Here is an 18,613-nt window from a genome sequence, read left to right on the forward strand (position 1 = left end):
TTAGAAACCCAGAATGGGCGTTTCCAAGGTTGGTTTGCATGGATGCCACAATCACAGAAAGGGATCTCTGTTTCAGCTGTAAGAGCAGCAGCAGCATCCACCCTTGGCTCAGGCCTGAGCCTTGTCTCTGAGCTGAAGGAAGTGTGCCCCAATCCCACCTTTCCCTGCTGTCCTTGGGCTGTGGCAGCTCCCATGTTTGGGCTGGGCAGTAGATGGTGCAGGTGGAGTCAGGAAGCTGTTTGAGCAATGCTTGGTGCTCAGGCAGGTGTTCCCCAGCTCCTCTAGGGAGAAGGTGACAGGCCTTCTTTGCATAATACTTTAATACAGCTTACAGGCTGTTCGTGGGAACTCACCACAGCGTGGGAACTCCTGGCCCGGGAAACGTGCGCACTAAAACTGTGAGCGCAAACCCAAGCGGCTGCTTTAAATATTCAAAAACACAGAAATCATAACTTCAAAGCTGTAGCACCTGCAGATCTATTCTGTGCTGTGTGCGTGTGTCATGAGAGCTCTTGGCTCCCCTTCTACTGCAGCAATTCCCAACTGGAGTTGCTAAGTCTGAGGAGAAGGATAGGGATGGACTGGTGAGGAGTGTAGGGAGGGGAAGGAGGTAGGGATGGACAAGAACCACGAGGCTTTGGGGTGTGCACAAAAGCTCACTCTTGTCCCCAGTCCCTTCTTGGCTTGTCCCCAGCACTTGAGCCCCACTTAACAGGTGTCCTGCTTTTCCACTCTGCTGTGTGCACTTCTTGTAAGCAGGTCTCCTAAGCAGAGGAGAGAGAGAGAGAGAAAGAGGGCAAGAGGAGAAACAGAGCTGCTCTGGGTCTTTTCTGCAGGCTGTTACACAAGTTTCAGTAAAGATAAGAAAATAGAAACTTAACAAAGTAGTAGATTAGAAAGTAGTTTCATAGATTAGGATTTACCACTGTGTCTGAACAAGGTGGTCCCCCACCTTTGGAGTGTTTAGGTACACAGCATAAAATTGGGCTGTCTCTTTGCCATGCTGCACAGTATGGCAAGTGTGTACATTTATGGTTTTAATAGCGTGATGATGATGATCAAACCTAATAAAAATGCTTGACTAAATAAAGCAGATTAATTAGGATTATCATACTTAATCATTTGGTTGAGGCAGGAGAGGAACAATCCAGGAAAGAGATACTTACATCCCTTTTATTGAGATTTGTCGTAAGGCTGGAGATAAAATTGCTTCTAGAAATATCAAGCCATAGTTGTATTTTTAAAGAAATAAATTCATGCAATTCTTTCAAGAGGTAATGGTCTTTTTACTAGTAACTGAATATAAAAGTGTTGTCATTGGTTTGTTAATTTTGATGAGCTTGAGATGCTGTTCTGGAATTAACTGCTCATCTTGAGTACTTGGAAATTAAATGGTTCTAAGAATGCTTCTGAAATGTGTAAACTGCTTTGTATGCTGAAAGTCTAGAGGAAGTACAGTCATATTTTATTTAGGTGGTCAAAAAAAGTGACTTAAAATGTTAAATTTTATTTACTGTCTATGATTTGGTACTGAAATATATTACTTTACTTTGATCATTGGTAGGACTTAGTAGAGTTACCCTTGTGGTCCCATGATTATTTTGAAACCTGATTTTATTTTTTGTTTTGGTTGGTGTCAACAGAATACTCCCAGCCCCTGGTTACACCAGCCCACCCCAGTGACCTCAGCTGACAGCCTTGGTTTACGGAGTCACATTCCCGTGCGACCGTCCAGCGCAGATCCCCTCCGGCCTCTCAAGCTGACAGCCCATTCCAGCCCGCCTTTGTCCAAAAGCATCGTGGAGCATTGCAAAGAGTAAGTTGGCCGTTGATCTCTGTGTGTGTGGACTCATTTCTGCAAGTGATGTTGCCTTTTAGCTTTGTTTTATTTTATTCATAAATGTGGGGGACACAGGCTTGTCATTGTGTTGCCTTGTTGACTTGGTGTGGTACTTGAGTTTGTGAGTCATTTGAAGATTTCTGAAAATTGTACTTAATATAGAGGAAAGTTTGTTTTGTGTTAATAGATAACTTGGTTCAGGGCATGGGAAGAAAGGTCTTCCATCTAGCACATGGTACTCCATTCAGGCTAACCTGTGTTTGCTTAACCTTTCTTCAAACAGAGAACTGGAGAGGAAAGCTTTTGCTGAACCTTTGCGTTCTGTTACCACTGCGCCAGTGAAGAGTGAGCTGGAGCAGAGCAGAACGCAGACAGCAAAGGAGAGCCATATGCACAGACATTATGCTGATCCAATGTTGAACCAGCTGCCAAGGCCACCGCAGGAGACTGGGGAGCGACTGAGCAAGTACAAAGAAGAACACAGACGGATACTCCAAGAAAGTATTGAAGTTGCTCCTTTTACAGCTAAAATAAAGGCACTGGAGGGGGAGAGAGAGAACTACTCCAGGGTAACGTCCTTATCTTCAAGTCCCAAAAGCCATTCAGCAAAATACGACAAAGATGCTGAACGCTCTGTGTCAGAACTGTACAAAATGAAACATTCAGTTCCACAGAATTTGCCACAGAGTAACTATTTCACTACCTTGTCTAACAGTGTAGTAAATGAACCACCAAGATCGTACCCATCAAAGGAAGCTTCAGGTGTATATGTTGATAAGCAAACTAATTGTCCTTCGACAGCAGCTAGTCCCCAGGCTCTCCCCTCCTACATTTCTTCCCTTTCAAAGCCGCCACCTTTAATTAAGCACCAACCAGAAAGCGAAGGCTCTGCAAGCAAGATACCTGAGCAGCTTTCACAGTCGGTGCAGTCTCACTCTGTAAATTCTTTCAGAAGTGACAGCAGGAGCCCTACTCAGTTGTCAGTCTCATCTTCAAATACACTCCGGAGTATGCCTGCCTTGCATAGGGCCCCTGTGTTTCACCCTCCTGTGCACCAGAACCTGGAGAAGAAGGAGAGCAGCTACAGCAGCCTTTCACCTCCAACTCTAACCCCTGTTCAACCCGTTAACGCTGGTGGTGGCAAAATACAGGAGTTGCAGAAACCGCCAACTTTAGTACCTGAGCCCAAGGAAGCCCAAACTGTTTACAAGGGCACTTCTGAACAGAATTTATCAGAAATGTGGAAGTCTAATAATGCCCCAAATAATGAAAAAGTGGATTGGCACACCGAAAGAATGAGTGGAAAGTCACAGTCCGCTACAGCATCTGTTATTGTGCGTCCTCCTTCTAGCACAAAATATGAGAATGTACCAGTAATGCAGTCTGCTTCCAAAGATCGAGCTAGTGAGAGATCCTCAGCTGTGACAAATCTAGCAGATTGCCTGAAAACAGCGGAAGCCAGGGAGACTGGAAGAGTCATACTGCCAAATATGAACTCAGACAGTGCTCGCACACAGTATGAAAAGAAATTTGCAGCTGTCTCGCAGGGCAGCATTCCTCGTGCTGTCACTCCTACCACAACTATCATCTGCAGCACCAAAACGGATGTCACTGCATCGGCAGCAACGACGACCAGCGTGTCGAGCCGGGGGAGCTCTGAAGTGACTGACTCGGTGTCGAGCGCGGTGTCCTGTGCGCCGCTGGAGAGCGCGGCCCCGAGGGCGGCCGGCCAGGGCCAGGCGGCGGCGCAGCCCCAGGAGTGCAAGGTCAGCACTGCAGCTCCGGTTACATCCGCTGCTGGCAGCGCTGCTCAGCCCAGCTCGGGATTCTCCACCTCTACCGACTTTGTCCATTTGAAAAAGCACAAGGCAGCGTTGGCTGCAGCTCAGTTTAAAAGTAGCAACGCCGCTGAGGCTGAGTCCAACTCTGTGAAAAATCAGACATTTTCAACCTCTCTCTCCCCAGACAGTGCTATCGTCTGTAATACAATAAACAAAGCGAACTCTGTAGGCAGTGGGCAAACTTCCCAGACGAGTCAGCCAAACTACCACACTAAACTGAAAAAGGCTTGGCTAACAAGGCATTCAGAGGAAGATAAAAACACTAATAAAAAAGATAATTCAGGGAACAGTGTTTCAGAAATTATTAAGCCGTGTACTGTCAATTTAATAGCTTCTACATCAAATGATTTGCAAAATAACATAGATAGCAAAATCCTGGCAGATAAGTTTGTGAAGGAAGATAAGCACCCAAGGAGAAAAGGTAAACGAACGTACGAGTCTGGCTCTGAAAGTGGTGACTCTGATGAAAGCGAGAGCAAGTCAGAGCAAAGGACTAAACGGCAGCCCAAGCCAACTTACAAAAAGAAACAAAATGATTTGCAGAAAAAAAAGGGTGATACCGAGGAAGAAGTGAAACCAAATGGTGTTCTTAGCAGGAGCGCCAAAGAAAAAAGCAAGCTGAAGTTACAGAGCGGCAGTAACAGCAGTGAGTATATTAATCTGATTTGGAAGACACAGAAGTGTGTGAAGTCCAACACTGTTAATCCTGGAGGGTTTGTCATGCACCATAGCTGGGAAAAGAGCTAAAAAACATGCCTGTGTAAATGAGTAGGTCCTAATTTATCTGTCTTGAGGCCATTTCAAATATCCTGGCATAAGAAATAGACCATTTTGTATATCTGTGTTAGCAAACTGGTTCTTGGCCTAAAAATAACAAGTAAACCATCTCGTTTATGCTGTCCATCCGAATTGAGCAGGCTGGTGCATGTAGTTGTGCCACTTGTATTGAGCTCGCTTTCTCTCTCTCTCTCTCTCACTCTTTCTATACATATATATATATATATATATATATATGTTGGGTTTTTTTTTTTTTATTTTAAGATCTAATGCATTTATTTTTAGACCACTGCTGGAGGGAAAGATTCTCTGTTGTTGAACTCTAACTCATCTTTTGATCAAAAAGCCAGAGGCAGTTCCTTGAGAGCCTGGTGCCACTCAGTTATGATTTGGTTAATTTAATGAAAGTTTTAAGGGAGAATAATTTCACACTCCTAACTAGCATGTGAAGTACATGGTGTTAACATCCCTCTTGTTTAAGAAATAAAAAAATGTAGGGAAATACAAATTTCCATTTAAATGTAATACTGTAACGTATAGCAGATTGTAACTAGATTAATCTGAAAAGAGAAACTGGTCTGTCAACATAAGGATTTTTATTTAAAAACTTGCATTATTTTTATCCCAATTTATTCTTCTCCAAGGATTCTTCTTTGTCTTTGGTCTGGTTAAGTATTAGAGAGTCTACCATTAAATTACTCCTTGTAAGACTTTTTAAGTACAGGTAACAAGAAAATGAGCAATACTGCCTGTAATTACATTTTGTGGCTTTTCGCTGTCTGGTGTATACAGTTACTCTTCTGGTATCTGAGAGTACTTGATCCCTGAATTGTACTGGCTGCTCAAAGTGTTGTAGTCCATCTGAAGCATTCTAGATATTTGGTCCAGTGGTAATAGTACTGCTTTTTCTTTTTGCTCCCAAGCAAAGGGAAGATCAAGGCAAACATGCTTGTAAAATCTTTTTCAGCTTCCCTTCTTAAAGTAAACAGTAAATAAGTGTATTTAACATGTTAAGTGTTTATGACCTTTTTGCTGTTGCAAAAGATTTTTTGTGGCAAATTTCTGCAAGAGAGCTGGTCAGAGATTTTTCTTTCAAAAAGAACTTTCCACAAAGATTTTACACAAAATCATAGTCAACCTTGAGGAGCTTTCAGGAAAGATAAGGTTCCCTTGGAAAAACTGCCGCAGTTCTCTGTAGGTGGCTGGAGGTAGCTGGCTGTGTTTCAGGGTCTGGGGCTCAGTGGCAGTTTTGCAGCATGGGTGGTGTGTGGATCTGCCAGGGTTGAAGAGTGCTTTGTCCTGATGCTGTTTTGGAAAGCCCCTGGGAGCTCGTGTGCTGGCCAGAGCACTCAGAGCTCCGGGCTGTGAGACTCCCTCCTGCAAAGCAAGGCATTGCACAGCCCTGCAAGTGTTGGGGGTCTTCCAAGTGCCTACCCACAGAGCTTGAAGTCTAGCAGCTACCAGATGACACCCAGGATCTCTGCTTCCGAGGCAGAAAAGATTGTTTTGGACTAGTAAACCTGTACTTGTGCCCCGTGTACTCTTCAGGTTTTAATCCGATTACTGTCATGCCTTGGGTGAGTGTGGAATGTGGTTTCTAGGCCAAGAACCGAGGAATAGGCAGTCTGTCACTTGTAAAGTTTGCGCAAGTCATCTCTGGCAAAACACCAATCTGCACCCAGGTACCAAGTCCAAAGTTAACACCCTGACCCTTTTATCATCCTACATCAGATCCCTGTTTACAGGACATGAACTTTCAGGAGTAGTGGTAGATGAAATGACAGATAATTCTCCCTGTCTGCAGATAAGAGTGGTGCCACTTTTCAAGACTCCTTAAAATGAAAGCTTGGTTAAATGACAACAGGGTTCAGTTTCAAAACCTGTATGTGAAAATTGCGCTTATTACTCAATAGACTTGCTCCTCATGTTACTCAGTGTCAGATCTGCTGACTTCAGTATCGAAAATAGAATTATACAGCTTGGCCGTGCAAAGCCAACAAACCAGACAGTGTAAATGGATTTTGTGACTATAGCTGCTACTCTGTAACTTAAAAAGTTTTGAAGGAGTTGGAATTTGGTTTTAGGTTTGTTTTTTTTTTAAGCTCTGCTTTTATTCATTAAACTGTGGCTCTTTTTGCCTACACCTTCTGAAACAGAGTACAAACCTAACTTTCTTGCAGTATTGTATGTCTTTGGTTTTTTTGTCAGAATGAGATTCTGAAGATGGTTTTAGTAGAATATCTGGGGAATGAAGGAAAAATGTAGTGTTCTGGGAGCTTAGCATTTACTTAAGTGTGCTCTTGCCTGTGTAAGTTTTATTGGTGCCTTTGCTTTTTAACTTCGGTCCTGGCAGGCAGGCAGGTGGAAGTAAAAATGAAATACGTTATGCAGGTAACAAATGTACCAGAAAAAAATGTTGAACTCTGACTATCTTGACTGTGTTGAGTGAGGAAGCAGTGCCAGTACCTCATCTGAAACTGTCCTTCCTTTTGCAGCTGGTATACCTCGCTCAGTGTTAAAGGACTGGCGCAAAGTAAAGAAGCTGAAGCAAACGGGAGAGTCCTTTTTGCAGGATGATTCTTGTTCTGAAATAGGACCAAATTTGCAAAAATGCAGAGAATGTAGGTTAATAAGAAGTAAGAAAGGAGAAGAACCAACTCACTCCCCAGTATTTTGTAGATTTTACTACTTTCGGCGGTAAGTATACCTGATTTCCTGGTAATGTGGTGCTTCAGCTTTTAAAAATAATATTGACAAAGGACTGGCATACTTGAAAGCATGTCTGATTTTTCTGGCTCAGTCTACCCGATAAAAGACAGCATCTATTTTAACAGTATTTACATTTGCATTTCTTTTGTGGATTGACTTCATTGCTGTTTAAAAGCTTCATAGCAAAGACATCAGAACATCTGCCTGCTGTACCTTAGGCAAGCAGAAAATACAGCACATCACCATTACACAGGTGTCTGACATTTGAAGTGGGATTTTCAAAAGGCAAGCTTCAGTTTTTCTGGACAAGTTGTACAACCACAGAGTTGCACTTAATTGTAATTGTTCTTATGCCAGTATATGGTGGGAATGTTGCTCAGGGTTTTCTGGGAGTTTTCTGAGGACAGAGAGGAGTTGTGACCTCCTTTTTTTGGAATTAATGGCCCATCAAGGAAAACTCACAAGGAAGAAAATTTCCTGGGGTTCAGGAAGCTCCAAGAAAGGATAAAACAGGTTCAATTTGTGTATGGATTGTGCTGTCAATCCAACTTGTTTTTGACAAAAAACTGTTCCCTAAATGGGTTTAATTTTTTATAATGAATCTTCAGTTAGAAGACTTGGTAGATCTATAGGAATCATTTCAAGGTTGGACTCTGAATACCTTCTCTGTAAGAATATTTGCTTCCACATTTGGCAAAGTTGGAATTTTGGTTCATTTTCTTCCCCCGGTATAAAGGAGAGAACAAAAGGTTTGCCAGTATTTTAAGAAAACAGTATGGATTGTTTTTATTATATTGTGGTAAGTTTTACAGCAGTTTAACTATTTTCATTGTGTTTAGATAGTAGGGCTTGAATTGCAAAAGAAGTTTACACTTCTTTTGGAAATTGTTGTTTTGGAAGCTGAAAGTTGATAATTTCATCTTGTTCATTTGAATAAAATCTAAATGTTATTATTGATACTTCTAAATTCAGGACTGTCTCGATGCCATAAATTCCTTAACTGTTATAATCACATCTGTATAATGACTTACCTGTTTTGGATAAGATGGAATGCTTAATTGTTACCACTTAAAAATAGGCTAAGTATAGCCAGGGTTAGTAGAATAGCCCTGGGTAGGGTAACAGGAAAGCCTTTAAAAGGTCAGAGTTTAGTGGATAAAAAAACGTGAACTTCTATTGGTGATTTGTTCTGCCTAGAAAAATTTAAATGTAGTATTTGAACTCATGTTTTCTCAGTACAAGAGCAGTGCGATACAAAAATCTATAAAATATAAGTCTAAGTGAATCAATATAAGTTAATGTCTGCTGTCACAGACATTCTGAAACTGAAAGTGAGGAGTGAAAGTGGGTGGAACCAAACTTTGACCAAAATAAAATAGAAAAAGAAAATTTTTGTCTGCAATTTTAAAGGAGTAATAAATGCTAGAGGAAGGGAATGAGTGAATGGAATGGAAAAAAGTTCCTAAGAGGTTAGCTTTAGTTTTCATGCTTCCTTATTTATCCTTTTAATAAAACTATTTTCATCAGTAGGATTTATTTTAAAATTTAACAAGTATTTAAGATGATAAGGTGAAAAGAAAACTTCTGTGTTGTAAGATATAAGCAGCCAGTAAATTGGAAGTCACAGAGTGTAATGATATATGCAGTCAAACTATCTGTTTTCATTTTTAGGTTGTCTTTTAGTAAGAATGGAGTGGTTAGGATAGATGGTTTCTCCTCTCCTGATCAATATGATGATGAAGCACTGAGTTTATGGACACATGAAAACTATGAAGATGATGAACTGGACCTAGAAACTTCTAAATACATTCTAGATATCATTGGGGATAAATTTTGTCAGTTGGTAACCTCTGAGAAAACAGCCATGTCCTGGGTGAAAAAAGACGGTAAGGAGCCCTCAGAGCTCTCAGGTGTTCTGCAGTTTTTCTTGGATGACCATTGCTTCCCTTTGTGCAGCTCTCTTTCCCCTGGCTGTTGGATTTTCCTAGGCTGTTTGGGGGGAGGACATGCTGGGGAGGGTTCCTTCCTCAGTGGGCCAGCCCGATCCCCTCCCTGTGCTGGTGGCTGTGCCAGGCCAGGGCCAGGCTCCTGTTGGGTTTGGAGTAGTCTCCACTGCCAGCTTGGCCACCAGCCCTCCAGCCAGAGCAGCCAGCTGCCAGCCAAGGCTTGTGGTGAGCCAGGTACTGACTGCTGCCAGCAAATGGTGTTTCTGATGTGTCTCCTTCCCAGGACAGAGGAGAGGAGCAGCCTAGGCCCTGCAGAGCATGTGCTAACACTGTCACCTCCTCACCAAAGCAACCCTCCATCCTTCTGGCCTGCAGCAGATGGGCACAGGCTGGTGGCTCTGCTAATTCCAGGCTGTATGAGGAGGAAGTGGAGCAGAAAAGACATACTAGCCAGGTCTCCTGAACAGGCACCTCCCTCCCCTTCTGCCAGCTTCAACTGTCCAGCTCACTGGTTTGGCTTCCCTTGAGATCAAACGTGTCCTGTGGGCAGTCAGGTGCAAAACCCTCATGAGTGCATGGGTTAAAAGTGTATGCTGGAAAAGTTCATGCTTGCAGCAATATATTTTCTGTATTACTTTAGTCTGTGTTTTCTGAATGCCTTATTTCTTTATAATGTGTTGATAGTAGGTAGCATTGAAGGGGATGCTGTGTAATGGAGCTAAGAGGGCAGCTCTTGATGGCCTGTTCATGAAGGATCACTTTCCTCCCCCAGAACCCAGTTGTGTCTGGGGGGAAACTTATGAATGCTTCATCTATAAAGACTGTTCATTCTGTGCTTTGCATTTAAATTTCAGTCCTTTTATTCTGCTTATTTTGTATTTCAGCCAAAATTGCATGGAAGAGAGCAGTGAGAGGAGTCCGTGAGATGTGTGATGCATGTGAAGCCACATTATTTAACATTCATTGGGTCTGCCAAAAATGTGGATTTGTGGTCTGCCTAGATTGTTACAAAGCAAAGGAAAGGAAAAGTTCTAGAGGTCAGTTTTTTATGAACTGGAGTACTGTATAGGCTGTTTATTCTCATTTGCTGCAGAGCTGCTGATTCCCTAGAACTGTCTTTCTGTGTAAAGTGTTAAATTACTTCTTGTATGTATTGGATTTTCTTAGATCTTTTTTCCCTCCTTTTTTTGCCACTAGATACAGAATCAGTCATTCAGAAAGCAACTACTGTGGGGGCTATTTTAGCTCTTTGTCCACGTTTCAGTCTTTTTGTGTGGATTGCTTTGCCTTGACCCTCAAGGTTAAATCTTGTTCTTTAGTTGAGACTGATGCTCAGTCACACCTCCCTGTTTATGGCAACTCATTGCAGCTAAGATTTGCCTTGATTTAAATGCTTTCTGGAGTCCTCCCTTCAGAAGTGGCTTGTCATACTGATCTAACATCCTATTTTATAGTTTTATCATAAGGAAGAAAGAAATAGAGAAAATTACTTCGGATAGTATTTAAAATTAATGTTAACAGAAGTTTCACAATCCATAAGCCTACACATATATGTGGTTTATTCTGTGCTCTAAGGGAAATGTCTGCTTTAGTTTGGAGAGAGAGAAGTATAACAGGACTGACTTGCAAACCTTTGATTTCTGGGTGACCCAGCTGGGTTGCAGTTGAAAGGAGGAATGACTGGGAGGATTGATTTGGGCTTGGAGCCCTCAGCTGTGACACTGGAGTGCAGGCTGCTTGGTGGAATGCTCTGCCTTCCCTGGGAGGCAGGCATTGTGCCCTGGCACAGTTCTGCGGTCAGACACTGTGCCAGGAACTGATTCAAGGATAATGCTGTTTTGAAAAGCAGTTCCATGTTTGTCATAGCCTGTAATGTCACAGATGTGAAATGTTAGTAAAATAAAGCTTAACTGTTAGGTGGCAAAGCTTTGCCAAATGGAGAGTCTCACCCACTTTGTCCCTGGCTTGCAGTGACAGGCCTCCTACACCGAAGTTTTTAGGGAGCTAATGTCAGTGTTTTCCTGCACTGAGAACAGTTGTTAATGCTTTAGTGCTGGAGGCTGCTTCAGCAGCTCTTCAGGGGCTGCAGTCTGGGTGTGCGCATGTGTGTGCATCCATCTGACGTGGCTTGGGACGCTCGCCAAACATTATTTACCCTGGTGGGAACACACAGTCGGAGGCTTTTTATAGTATGTGTTAACCAGCCAGGAAAGTTTTAGCAAAATGTCTTAGAAGTTGGAACAAGCAGTATAAAGAAGGAGGCTTCTCTTCAGTTTTCTTACAGGGAGGACTTTCTCCTTTCTGTTGATGGCAGTTTTACGTGTGAAAGCAGAAGTAGGACAGCTTCCCTCGCTGCAGATTAATTTCTAATGATGCTGTAGGATTCATGTAAATTGTGTTGCTTCTTTGGTACTCTCTTAAAAAATCGTTCAGAACCACCCACCCATCTCTGTATAATAGGACTTTATATTACACCATTTTTCCTGGAACCAGTAGTTGTTTTTACAGTTGCTGAATGTAACAGAGAATCCCCTGGTTTTCCCCTGCTTCAGCAGGAATGTTAGAGGTTTACATATTCCAGATTCAGATACTTATCAATGACTTCTCTTATCACTTTACTACATGAGTGAGTGAATATGCAGCCATTGTTACCTTCAGACAGTTTATGGCACCATCAAGTGGGATGCCATTTTATGACTTATCTGTGAGAAAATATATTAGGTAGGTACATACTGCTGTGTTGTCTTGATTTCTTTATGTTTGTGACCAGTTGGATATTCAGATGTTTTAGGTGCTACAAAAACTACTGAATAGCTTATAAATTTAATACTTACCTGAAGGAACATTTGAAACATTTGAATTGTGTACCTACTACAGTGTAAAAAAATACCTTAAATTTGTTAAATGGTTCCTGTGTTGTGTTCCTTAGTTTAAATTGTTTGGAGTCAGCAAACTGATAAAAGGCTTGGGAAAATTTCTTAAAATTAGCAGTTCAGTGAATAGGACTGGGGATGGAGAGAGAAATTGTGTTCTTTCTGCCCCAAAATCACATAGCAGGTTGGTGACCAGTTGCTTTGCCAAACGTTTTTTGCTCTCGTTCTTCTTGTGTGTTTTTTTTACATTGCATATTTCAGGAGAGTCTTCCTTAAACTTTTTAGAACACATCTCCTACCAGTTAGGCCCTTTCTGCTGGCACCAATGATTTTCGGCCAGTACACAGAGACTTGAAGTTTCATGGTTGCTTTAATGTGCCATAAATCCATGATGCAACTTCCCTCTCCTTTGTGCCACCAGTGTCACTGCTGTAGCTGCATCATAAGCTGAATCAGAGAGATGACTTGGTTAGAAGTTCATCTTTTTGCCTTCTTTGGGGAACTCCAGTTGAAAACAGACACTTCCTGTTGGAGTGTGGATTGTGTCAAATTAGATGAACCATACAATCACAGCCTAATTATGTCTCTTTTCCATGGCAGGATTCATCAAGGGAGGCTCATGGCCTTAATAGCAACTGTAAAGGATTTCAGCCTATGTTAAATTGGCAACTCACTAAATGTGATAAAGGGAATACACTTTGAAATTTGGAGGTAATTGGCAAGGGCCTGTGTTACAGATGCAGCTATTTCAGATTTCAGTATTGTTAAACTCTTTTCATTTATGGGAAAAGGAGCTGTTCTATGCAAGTCCTTGTCACACTGGATGCCTGGACAGAAAGCCTGTATGTGCAGAGAAATGTTTCTGACCAAAACCAGTCTGAAAGGCCTTAGCTCTGTCTGTGTGTGTGCAACATAAGGGAAGTAAAACATTGGCAATCCTGTTTTGCAGATAAGGAGTTGTATGCCTGGATGAAGTGTGTGAAGGGACAGCCTCATGATCACAAGCACCTGATGCCAACACAGATTATTCCAGGCTCTGGTAAGACCATATGCAAACAAGCAGAAGCTGCTTTTTCCCCAGGTCTTTCTGTGAAGCAGGGCCAGAGTTGTTTCTTGAAACTTCTCATTTTCCATTTAAAAACCTGGGAATTGGGTTAAATTATTGCAAGAAGGCAAATGCCTCCAGGCAGTTACCAGCCCTGGACACAGGTGGTGATGATGAGAGTAAGAGGAGTGTGCTGACAGATGTGTAAAGCGGTTTTGGGGACAGGCAGTGAAGAAATGGAGGGCCTTTTTTTGTGATGGATTTGTACCTTTTCAGAGCAGAATAAAACAATCAGAATGTATTTAAAAAATCTGACCTTAGCTGTTAAAAGAAGATGTTTAAATAATACCACTGAGGCAAAAGATTTTTGGGGATTTGTTTTTCACTATTGTCTGTCCCATACCCAAAAAAGAAAAGAAAGGTTTTGGTTCAGATGATTGAGGAAAATGCAGTGAATGAGCTCATTATAATTGAAAAACTAAGCAGAAATCATAAACCCAGCTAGATTCAGATTTCTGCTTACAACCAAGTAAGTTCTCTGAAGTAGTGCCTTTGGGTGTGGTGTAGTGGTTGTTAGCACAAAATTCCTGTCAGCATTGATACAGACCAGAAAATAGAAAACTGAAATGTGCCTTAAACGTACTAAGTAAATTCCCAGGGTATTTTAGGCTGAAAATACAGAACCAAGCCATTATTCCATGAGTTGTTGCATGTTATTTCAGGTAGAAGTGAAGGTTGGGTAGATTCCATAACCAATTCAAATTGTGACATTTCCCAGAACAGGTTCTAGACTGAAACTGGTTTGAATTTTAAATTGTGAAAGTGAACCACTCATCTGGAAACATCACAGTGCAGACTGCCTACTTAACCTCAGTTTTGTTCTTCTGTGCATGCCCATTACCAAACAGCCTTCATTTACATGCTCACATACTGATTTTTTTTGTCGAGACATGGCTCACTTCAGTCTGTAGCTGATGGTTTTATTGAATGAAGCAATGATATACCCATTAAACAATGAGAAGTAAATAATTACTGGCTTGCTTGGTGTGTGCCATGCCATGGGAATGCAGACTAAAGCTCAGATTATTCAAGAGAGTAGTGTGCAATTATTTGAGTGTCTTTCTGCACAAGCTTAAACTGGGCTGTCATTTTGGAGTAGTTTTGAGTAGTAAATTCAGGATTTTTAATAGCTTAAAACATCATGTATGTTGTAAAGAGGGTCACAATTATTGACAGCTACTAATGTTTTTCTCCTTAATTGTCTTTAGTTTTGACAGATCTTTTAGATGCTATGCACAATATTAGAGAAAAATTTGAAATTAAATCCCATTGTCAGTGCACCACCAAGCAGAACACACAAGCTGGCAAGCTCCCTGCAATGAATGGTGTGTCTCAGGTGAGTCTAAAATGTGTGTATATATTGCATCTTGTTCAAGTGCTCTGATCCTGGTGGATTTTTGTATTTGAATAGTACCAGTTGCATTTTAGTTTGCATCTGTGGGGGTTAAATGCTGGCCATGTCTTTGAGATCTGTTAAAGTGAAGCTACGTAGTTAAAAATAAATTTGTTCTTTACAGGTTTTGCAGAATGTCCTTAACCACAGTAATAAAATTTCTCTGTGTATGCCTGAGTCTCAACAGCAGAATACTCCTCAAAAGTCTGAGACAAATGGTAACACAAGTCCAAGGAGTGATGTGAGCACAGACAGCAAGTTAACACCGCCTGAATCCCAATCCCCACTGCATTGGCTGGCTGATCTTGCAGAGCAGAAAGCCAGAGAAGAAAAAAAAGGTATCTGTTTGAAATTGTCATGTCATATCTGTGACTTTGTGGGCACTACTGGTACCTTTCAGACGACTCCAAGCTGGGAGTTTGTGTTCATCTGCTGGAAGGTGGAAGGGCTCTGCAGGGAGGCTTGGAATGGTTGGATGGATGGGCAGAGTCCAGTAGGATGAAGTTGAACAAGTCCAAGTGCTGAGTCTGCATTTTGGCTGGGGACAGAGTGGCCGGACAGTGCCCAGGCAGAAAGGGACCTGGGGGTGCTGGTGCACAGCTGGCTGAGCATGAGCCAGCAGTGTGCCCTGGTGGCCAAGAAGGCCAGTGGCTCCTGGCCTGGATCAGGAATGGTGTGGCCAGCAGGAGCAGGCAGGTCATTCTGCCCCTGTACCTGGCCCTGGTGAGGGCACACCTGGAGTACTGTGTCCAGCTCTGGCCCCTCAGGTTGGGAAGGACGTTGAGACGCTGGAGCGCATCCAGAGGAGGCAATGAGGCTGGAGAGGGGCTGGGAACACAAACCCTGTGAGGAACCACTGAGGGAGCTGGGGGTGCTCAGCCTGGAGAAAAGGAGACTTAGGGGTGACCTCTTCACTGTCTACAGCTCCTGAAAGGTGGCTGTGCTTAGGTGGGGTTAGGCTCTATCTCCAGGCAGCACTGACAGAACCAGAGCACACAGCCTCAAGCTGCACCGAGAAATATAGGCTGGATATTAGGAAAAAGTTTTTTACACAAAGAGTGATAAAGTACTGGAATGGTCTCCCCGGGGAGGTGGTGCAGTCACCATCCCTGGATGTGTTTAAAGAAAGATTGGATGTGGCACTCTGTGCCATGGTTTAGTTGAGGTGGTGTTAGGTCATGGGTTGGACTTGATCTTAAAGGTCTCTTCTAAGCTAGTGATTCTGTGTGATTCTGTAATTGAATTAATAAAAAAATAATGCCATTTGCTGTTCATAAAAAGACAAGACAAATGTTCTTTTCTCTTCCCTGGTGGCATCAGAATCCATCAGCAGAAGATCGCTGGCGGAATGCCTGTGTGCTGTGGAAGTATTTCCAGCTACAGTGTGTCTCACTCAGGACAGGCACTCACTGAGCTGCAGGTCTGAGATGCTGAGGGAGGCCTTTGCTTGGTCACACTGTTTGACTGTGTTTTGAGGGATGTAGTTCATCCTCTGGTGTGTTTCCAGGTGAATAAAGCACTAGTGCTGCACGGTCTGTTACCACCACTAGGAAGTGCAGGGTACCAGTGCTGTTTATGTGTGCACCATGTTACAACAACAGTTTAAACTTGCAATGATTATTTTCATTTTAGAGAACAAAGAATGTCCTTCTGGAAAACATTCGAAGGAAGGGAAGGACCAGGATAATTTGGAGTCCCCAAACTGTAAAAGTTCTCCTCCTGCATCCCAGAACAACGAGCAGGGCTCAACCTTACGAGATCTGTTGACTACGACAGCAGGCAAACTGCGTCTGGGCTCTACAGATGCTGGCATTGCTTTTGCTCCAGTGTACTCTACAGGAACAGCAGTAAGTGTTTACAAGATGCACAGTTTTTCTCTTGGGATTTGAAAATCTCTATCAATCTGTTCTGGCACATTACAGTTAGAGCAGTCTGATAGGTGTATTGTTTTAAATACTCATTCATAATTAAAACTTCATATGCACGCACACACATTAGCATTTTATTTGTTTTTATATATGATGATAATTGATACAGTTATCAATTGTATCAGAAATATCAGAAATGTTACTCTCTTGCAAAAGGAATTGCATTAAGTTGCTTTTACATTGTTTAAGCATGCATTTGTTTTCTAACAGAGTGGCAAGAGTGGAAGGACTATGCCAAACATTCTTGATGATATAATTGCTTCAGTAGTAGAAAACAAGATTCCACCAAACAGAGCACCAAAGATAAATGTAAAATCTGAAATAAAAGAAGAGCCAAAGGATGATAAAAAAAGTATTCAGGATGACTGCAGTAAACGGTACAGTGATATCCAGTATTCCTGGATCTGTGACAAGCATGTTCTGTGGCTCAGAGATCATAAAAACACCAACAACTGGAAACTCTTCAAAGAGTGCTGGAAACAAGGAAGGGTAGGTGTTGAGCAGGTTGGTTAGTTAAGTGACAGCAGCATGAGCTCTGGGGAGTTGTGTATTAAAGGACAAAAATGCCTAACTCCATGTTTGAAACTGGGGGAAAACCAGGTTGTCAGGTATAGCCCAAAGATGAACCTTGTGTAGTTAAACTTAACCGGTTATAATAAACAAGGCATTTCTGTTGTGGAGTTTCAGATTGCAGAAAGGGGTGGCACTTTTGGATATGGGTGCTGTTGGAGAAGTGTTAATATCTCAGTGAGGCCAAGGTCTTCCATATGTGTTCCAGACACATTTGTATTCCAGTTCAGTTAAAGACTTTGTCTGCTTGTGAAAGGATAAGTACTGATTTTTAAAAATGTATTTTATTTTACTCTTTACAGCCCGTTTTGGTGTCTGGAATGCATAAGAAAATGAACTTCAGCCTGTGGAAAGCTGAGTCCATCAGTCTGGATTTTGGAAACCAGCAAGCAGATATCTTGAATTGCAAGGACAGTATCATTTCAAACACCAATGTCAAGGAGTTCTGGGATGGTTTTGAAGATGTTTCAAGTATGTTCCTTAAAATGTATAATGGTATTGATTCTGAACATGATCAGTGTTAGAAACTGCAGTTAAAAATTATCATTATGGATCTTGTGGCTTTGAAGAAACTTTAAAAAGAAAGCTCTAGGTAATCTGTTTCCAGAGAATGATGGAAACTTGCATTTTGTATCTCTGCAGAATTAAGGATGCACTAGTATACTAGCTAGGTCTGACTAAGAAACTGGACAAATGTCCTTCTTACTTAACTAGCTGAGTTTGGTTTCTGTCATTCTTGAGTCTTGAAATCAGCTATCTCCAGTTTATGCATGAAATTTTGATTCCTGGAAGGTTTAGAGATGATGTTTGTATCTTAGTTGAATAAAGTGAAATGCCTACAGTACATTAGTTTTTAGTTATTTCTGTTACTTACAGAACGGCAGAAAGTAAAAAATGGTGAAACAGCTCTTCTAAAACTGAAAGACTGGCCTTCTGGTGAAGATTTCAAGACCATGATGCCAGCAAGGTATTTTGAGTTTAATATTCCATGTTCTTCAGTCTGTCTTAATATTACTTTATTTTCTCTTTCTACGTAACGGAACAAATTCAATTACATTCTTTTTTTTCTTTTCTCCTCCAGATATGAGGACTTACTAAAAAGTTTACCCTTGCCTGAATATTGTAGTCCAGAAGGAAAACTAAACTTGGCTTCTCATCTGCCAGGATTTTTTGTCCGTCCAGATTTGGGACCCAGACTGTGCAGTGCATATGGTGAGTGTGCCCTGTACATGCAGCTGTTACCTCTTCCCTTAAACTTACACAATAGCACACATTGCCATGCTTGACAGAAAGCTGAGCTTTCTTGAGGAATAAGTGTTCACTGAATGTAGGGGAAATACTGACTGGCTTGGGTCTTGAAGAGTACCTGCACCTGGGCCATGAGAGTCTATTTGCTTCTCCATTTCTTTCCATCTTTTCTTATGCTATTATAGTATTCTGAAGCATATAAATGGTTCCATGCTTCTACACAGTGATAGAACCTGTCTTAAGTAATGCTGTGTGACAAAATACTTCATGAAACATCATGGTATTCATAATTCTGGTCATAAATTAATCTCATAATTTCCCATAATTTACTTTGTGTGCTTTACACTCAAAACCTGTTTAGAAAAGGTTGATTCCCTCAGACA

General features: G+C 41.7%; 1 protein-coding gene across 5 annotated transcripts in view; it reads left to right on the forward strand.

The window, feature by feature from the left end:
• JMJD1C (jumonji domain containing 1C) overlaps window positions 1-18,613 on the forward strand; it is a 178,228-nt gene that overhangs the window by 148,686 nt on the left and 10,929 nt on the right. For all 5 annotated transcript variants that reach the window (XM_059851108.1, XM_059851107.1, XM_059851110.1 and 2 more), the window contains 13 exons: window positions 1,644-1,816; window positions 2,124-4,327; window positions 6,954-7,155; window positions 8,839-9,053; window positions 9,998-10,150; window positions 12,936-13,025; window positions 14,300-14,427; window positions 14,609-14,822; window positions 16,117-16,331; window positions 16,623-16,901; window positions 17,285-17,453; window positions 17,859-17,949; window positions 18,064-18,194. In XM_059851108.1, the coding sequence (XP_059707091.1) occupies window positions 1,644-1,816; window positions 2,124-4,327; window positions 6,954-7,155; window positions 8,839-9,053; window positions 9,998-10,150; window positions 12,936-13,025; window positions 14,300-14,427; window positions 14,609-14,822; window positions 16,117-16,331; window positions 16,623-16,901; window positions 17,285-17,453; window positions 17,859-17,949; window positions 18,064-18,194 (4,264 nt within the window). The remainder of the gene's footprint in view (window positions 1-1,643; window positions 1,817-2,123; window positions 4,328-6,953; window positions 7,156-8,838; window positions 9,054-9,997; window positions 10,151-12,935; window positions 13,026-14,299; window positions 14,428-14,608; window positions 14,823-16,116; window positions 16,332-16,622; window positions 16,902-17,284; window positions 17,454-17,858; window positions 17,950-18,063; window positions 18,195-18,613) is intronic.

The sequence above is a fragment of the Haemorhous mexicanus genome, chromosome 7 (assembly GCF_027477595.1).
Source record: "Haemorhous mexicanus isolate bHaeMex1 chromosome 7, bHaeMex1.pri, whole genome shotgun sequence".
NCBI lineage: Eukaryota > Metazoa > Chordata > Aves > Passeriformes > Fringillidae > Haemorhous > Haemorhous mexicanus.